This window comes from Gobius niger, assembly GCF_951799975.1.
Source record: "Gobius niger genome assembly, chromosome: 9".
Taxonomy (NCBI): domain Eukaryota; kingdom Metazoa; phylum Chordata; class Actinopteri; order Gobiiformes; family Gobiidae; genus Gobius; species Gobius niger.
Window position 1 is genome coordinate 24,247,771 of NC_136860.1, and position 5,861 is coordinate 24,253,631.

At 45.3% G+C, this 5,861-nt stretch overlaps 1 protein-coding gene across 2 annotated transcripts; it reads left to right on the forward strand.

Annotated features, from left to right (window-relative positions):
* Positions 1-930: 930 nt before the first annotated feature.
* Positions 931-5,609, forward strand: tent5c (terminal nucleotidyltransferase 5C). 2 transcript variants are annotated; one of them, XM_079562407.1, is made up of 2 exons: positions 931-986; positions 2,254-5,609. In XM_079562407.1, exons 1-2 carry the CDS (start codon positions 955-957, stop codon positions 3,425-3,427), a joined length of 1,206 nt encoding a protein of 401 aa, XP_079418533.1. In that variant the 5' UTR covers positions 931-954; the 3' UTR covers positions 3,428-5,609. The 2 variants fall into 2 exon arrangements, with proteins under 2 accessions (XP_079418533.1, XP_079418534.1); XM_079562408.1 differs by lacking the exon at positions 931-986 and adding an exon at positions 1,164-1,300.
* Positions 5,610-5,861: the final 252 nt, after the last annotated feature.

The following is a 5,861-nucleotide window of genomic DNA, read 5'->3' on the forward strand; positions in this document are numbered from 1 at the left end:
CCATTATAGCTTATATATATTATGATTTAATACAAGGTCCTTTGTATTTGCTGCATTTTTGGAGTTTCATTTAGAGTGGGTTGTGGATTGTGGATTGTGTAAAGGGAATCCCCTGCTCTGTTTCCTTTGCACTTGACTTGACTCAAACCTCATTGTGCTTGGGACTGTCCCACTGCAAACAACTATAGGCGTACATCCTCTAAGTTAAGCTGTCTTTAGGTTAAAGGCAAAATTATGACATTGGGTATAGTGGGGACATATAGCTTATAGCTGTAATGTCATGTGGTTCAGAGAAGGAATAAAACCATATCAGACAACCTTAAAGCCTACGATGCTTTCTGTGTTTCTTTTGATTTCTAATTTTATCTTTGGTGGCTTATAGTGCTTGGCAGCAAGCTAATAGTAACCTATTATAGCATTAATAGTAACCTATTATAGCATTAATAGTAACCTATTAGCCAGCTGACCCAGCGGGTTAAATAGTAGTAGTATACTATAGGGGTGGCCATCTGTGAATCTTTATGCAATTTTGGTTTGTTCTAAATGGAAAGTTATCCAGATAACAGGGGAATTTTGCTATTGTTTTCAGCAATTTCTTTTTCTTAAAAAAAAAAAAAAATCTTTACAATTCTATAATACATCAGTTTATTTTAATGGAGCTCAGGTCACTTTGAATGTAAAAAAAAAAAAAGTTAAAAAGGAAATATCCCATAATAGGCCTACTATCAAACAGTATTATTATTATTATTATTATTATTATTATTATTATTATTATTATTATTATTATTATTATTATTATTATTATTATTATTATTGAGCATTTATTCATTTTGAAGAAGAAGGTTGCTCCTGGTTACCTAGCAACGCCAAAAACTTGGTCAACCAATCAGATGCGTCGTTTGGCGCATTGATACACTCGGTAACTGCTTGGTGAATACTAGCCATTTGTCGACGATGACTGTTCAACGTTTCGGTAAATATATCAAGTGTGTATCTGTTTCTAGTTATTCCCTTCATTCTGTTTTATTTTGTTTGTTTGCTTAAACTACGCCTGTCAGTTGAGGGTTGTAAAAGAGAGTAGTAAAATCCGCCCGCCCCCGCTGTGTGGCTAGCTGTCCGTGGGTTGTACTTCGGCTTTATAAAGCAGGCGTGTCCGGCGTGTGCTAGCAGTACTCGTTTTACCCGGCGTCCCATGTGTTCTCCTCAGCAGTGGATTAACGTTATGTGGAGGCGTCTGCGAAGTTAACCTCTCGTTTTTCGGACTATACACGCGTTCAGTGCCGACTTCTGGAAACGTAACGTACGTACCTCATTTAGCTACATTTTTTACGCATCGTCACATTTTAGTCTGTTTTTTTAAAGTCGGTCGTGCGTGTTGCTTCTGATTAGTTGATAACATCCATCTGAGTTAACGTTATCTCTGCTTTGAACGCGTGCGACGCCGAATAAGCCCGATTTTAGACCGATGCCTTCGTTACTTGTGGTGGGATTTTGTCTTCGGCTGTCGTTAAAGTTAGTTGGAAAGACTTTTGTTCACTCGTTGATGTAAACGGACACAAAACGCATCATTTGTCTCTCAGTGTGAGGGATAAAAGGCAGGCTCAAGCTGGGGTTTCTAGAAGCCGCACGCGCTCTGTGCTTTTCTTTGAAACGCAGCGCGAGCAGCTTTCCTCGTGCACCGCATCAATGGGGTCATGATTTAACCCCATTACCCCCTCACCGCTGCAGTGTGCTTTACATGTGGTGTCTTGCATAAAGTGAACGCCATTCCATTCCTCTCCAGTGATGGGCAGAATACAGAAAGAAAGAGTAGCCTACTGTTTGGTGCCGATTTAAGCAAATGAATGAAGAATAAAAGAAACAAAATGACACAAAAATAACTTTAACAGCTGTACTTGTCCCGAGCGACAGTAAAAGACGAAAGTATAGCAAACTAGACCCAGAACAGTGTGCGGTCAACCGTCTTATGTGGCCTTTTGAGAATGAGTTTTGCTTGGGTTAGAGATATCCATGTATAGAGATTAAAGCTAACATCCAGACATTATCTCTTTGACCAAGCGTTTCCCTATTTTAACTGTAAACTAATTCAGTGCATAGTTGAGAGTGTTTTATTTATGACCAATCTTCACATTGTGGGCTAAGCTTCCCATGTTTTGTTAGTATTTTGAATGACCTTTACTTTGGCATACTAGTGATAACAGAGCGGTTATTCCTCTAAAGCAAACCTGACCAAGACTTGTTTGTTTGTTGCAGTTATCCTGTGGTGTATGACATGATGGAGAACAATGTGGAAGCAAAGCCCTGCAGCGTCAGTGTCTTGTCCTGGGAGCAGGTGAGCCGCCTGAATGATGTTCTGACAGAAGTGGTGCCCGTCCATGGCCGCGGGAACTTCCCCACGTTAGAGGTGCGGCTCAAGGACATAGTGTCCCGCGTGCGCTCTCGCCTGGAGCTGAGCGGCATCAGGGTAAAGGACATGCGCCTCAACGGGTCCACGGCCAGCCACGTCCTGGTGCAGGACATCGGCTGGAGCTACAAAGACCTTGATGTGATCTTCAGAGTGGATCTGCCCAACGAGGCGGAGTTCAGGCTCATCAAGGAGGTGGTTCTGGGCACGCTGCTGGACTTTCTCCCTGAGGGCGTGAACAAGGAGAAGATCTCGCCCATGACGCTGAAGGAGGCCTATGTGCAGAAGCTGGTCAAAGTGCACACGGAGCAGGACCGCTGGAGCCTCATCTCACTGTGCAACAACAACGGACGCAATGTGGAGCTCAAGTTTGTGGACTCCATTCGGCGGCAGTTTGAGTTCAGCGTGGACTCTTTTCAGATCGTCCTGGATTCCATGTTGTCCTTTTATGAACTGGCCACTGAGCCGTTGTCCGAGGCCTCTCACCCGCAGGTGCAGGGCGAGAGCATGTATGGGGATTTCGATGTCTCTCTGAGCCACCTCAAAAACAAACTCATCGCTACCAAACGCCCCGAGGAGATCCGGGGTGGAGGCCTGCTCAAATACTGCAACCTGCTGGTGCGGGACTTCCAGCCGTCTGACGAGGAGGAGTTCAAGGCCCTGGAGCGCTACATGTGCTCGCGTTTCTTCATCGACTTCCCGGACATAAGCGAGCAGCAGCGGAAAGTGGAGGCCTACTTACACAGCCACTTTGTGGGTGAGGAGAAGAGCAAGTACGAATATCTGCTGATCCTGCGGCGCGTGGTGAACGAGAGCACCGTGTGCCTCATGGGACACGAGCGGAGGCAGACGCTGCACCTGCTCTCCCTCATGGCCTTCAGAGTGTACGCTGAGCAGAATGCCATCCCAGATGCCTCCTGCGTCACCTGCTACTACCAGCCCGCGCCCTACGTCAGAGACCACAACTTCAGCAACTACTACGTGGCCAACCAGAACATTCCAACATGGCTGCCTTGTAACTGAGCGAAGGGGCGCACCTGAACAGGCTGCTCACGCTTCTCGGCAAAAGGGAAGGAAGATTCAGAGAAAAACTCCCAAAAAAATGATGGCAATAAATGTTTGTTCCTCTCAAGGCACAAATCTATTTAAATGGACAAGTGTTTGCTTTGTTTTTTGGGATCATTTTTCATTCCTTGTACTCAGAGCTGTGTAGGTCCTTGGACAAAAGCAATATTTTTAAGTGTTATTATTTACATTTATTTTCTCCCCCATTTTCAGCTCGGTTTGTGTTTTTCCTACTCTTTAAAAGAATCATGTTTGTGCCTTAACTTCCAAGTTTACCCCAAAATATGTTTTCTTTTTGGGAATCATTTTGAGAAAGCTATTGCCTTAAATTTGGTTTCGTCTGTGGACAAACTTACAAAAAAAATGTGAAAAGCGTGGATAAAGTGGCATCGGAGGAGTTAAGCAAAAAATATTAGTGCACTGGTGTTAAGATAATATCAGAAATGAAGTTCTGTTCACGGGGACATGTGGAGACACTACTTTCCACAAACCTAGGCTACTGGATATAAATGTTCCAGAAGGAAGTTCCTTATGGAGCCTGCTGGGCTTGTTTTATTTGAATGTAGCACACAGTGAAGTGTGGACTATGAAAGGTTCTGCTGGAAGAGCGTCTTGCCTCTGGCTGGACGTCCCATGGGCTGACTGTCTTCCTTAAAAGGAGCAGCACATGGCGAGGCGCAGGGCTGTCCTGTAAGCAGACCCCGGTCTGACGCAGCGCACTCTGGCTAAAATTTGTCTATAATTATCCTGTTACTCTGTGCCTGAGGGGGAGGCTCCTGGCACTATGTGGGAGTTCCCTTCCTGTCCGCTCCTCTCCCCTTTTGTGGTCAAGGCAGGACAGGAGCTCGGAGGGACCATGGCATTTGGAGAAAAACACCCATCTGCCTCTCAGAGGTCCCCTCTCAGCCTTGTGTTTGATTTATTGTGGATGCCGCAGCATTCTGTAGCTGCAGACCCCAACAGCAGCGTTGGAGACTGAGGATGAACTGCTATTTAAGCCAGTCTATTTTTAGACGTCACATTTGAGTGGTGCAGTGTGGCTCTGGCCCGCACATGGTCCGAGCTCGGTCTTTACAGTGTGGTTCTGTGAGCTCTCAGTGGAGTGTCTTGGTGCATTTAGGGAAACTAAAATGTTTATCATGCTCCAGTGTACAGGCGCTGTTTACAAAGCCTGTCTGTATCTCCATCTCTAATGTTGAAGTCCCTTCAAAACAATATTTTCATCTGGTTTGACATTTCCATCGAATGCAGATGATACTCCAGCTGTCCCTCACGCACCACACTGTCTCCTGCCTGTGACAGCGCTGCCGCTGAATTTCCTCTTCTCGGCAGCTCTGTGTTGACAGCTGATAAGAGCTGTGCGCCTGTTATCACCTCTCACTGCACTGTCCCGGGATGGTCAGCTTGGCCTGCGGTCACACCCTAGGGTCAGGGCAGGGTGTTGTGCTCTCAACCAGCAACAAGTGCCTTTCAGAACTGACTTTGTTTTTATGGGGTTGTTTTAAATATAAAGGGACGGGGATTAAGACAAAAAAAAAAAGTGTCACCTGGATTAAAAATAACAAGATGAAATTGTTTGGGGGGGGGGGGGGGGGCAGGGGGGTTTTGTTTTTTACTTTTTATCTTTTAGTTTCCGTACCTGTCTAGTCATTCCCATCTTCCTCACCCGTTGTGGGCTAGTACATTTTCTAAACCCTCTTACCTGCCTCGGCCAAATGTCTAAAAAGCAATATCTGAAGTGCACTGACAGGTCCCAGGACATCAAATCAGAGGCCTTAGTTCTTTTGTGCCTCCAGTCGTGGGGGACGCACATAAGCTATAAGGGGTCGTCTTTACCGGTGCAGAAGTGTGGGGCTGCTTCTCAGGGACATGTGGGATATGGAAGGGCGAGCTTTAGTCCCATTTCATTCAATTTGAGGAGTCATTCTTGTCATGGTTTGGACAGAGGGGCTTCACTTCATCTGGTTTGTGTCTTGGCCGCCAGTTTTTGTCAAACCAGGCTTTTCCCCCCAAACAATGTTTAAATAAGGAGGGGACAAAATGAAATCAAGTCTAGTCTGCCAGTTGAAGCTCCTTTGCCTCACCTTTAGTTGGCGCTGTGCTCTGACCGGTGCAACGTCAAAGAAAATGCATTTTTTTGGGTGCATTTTCGTTCTGACACCGTGTGGGACACACACGAATCGAGACCCCTCCTCAAAAGTGTTGTTTACGGTCACGGCTGAGCGCTAAGACCTCATGTCTTACACACTCCGGTCAGGACTCGATGTACGTGTTGTTTTGAAGAACAATGTGGAAAAGTGAGGATGAAGTGTGTGTTCTTTATTTTTTTGGAATTTTTGTTTAAATTTTTCCGCCCCCACTTTTTTTTTTTTTTTTTTTCTTTTTCTGCTGT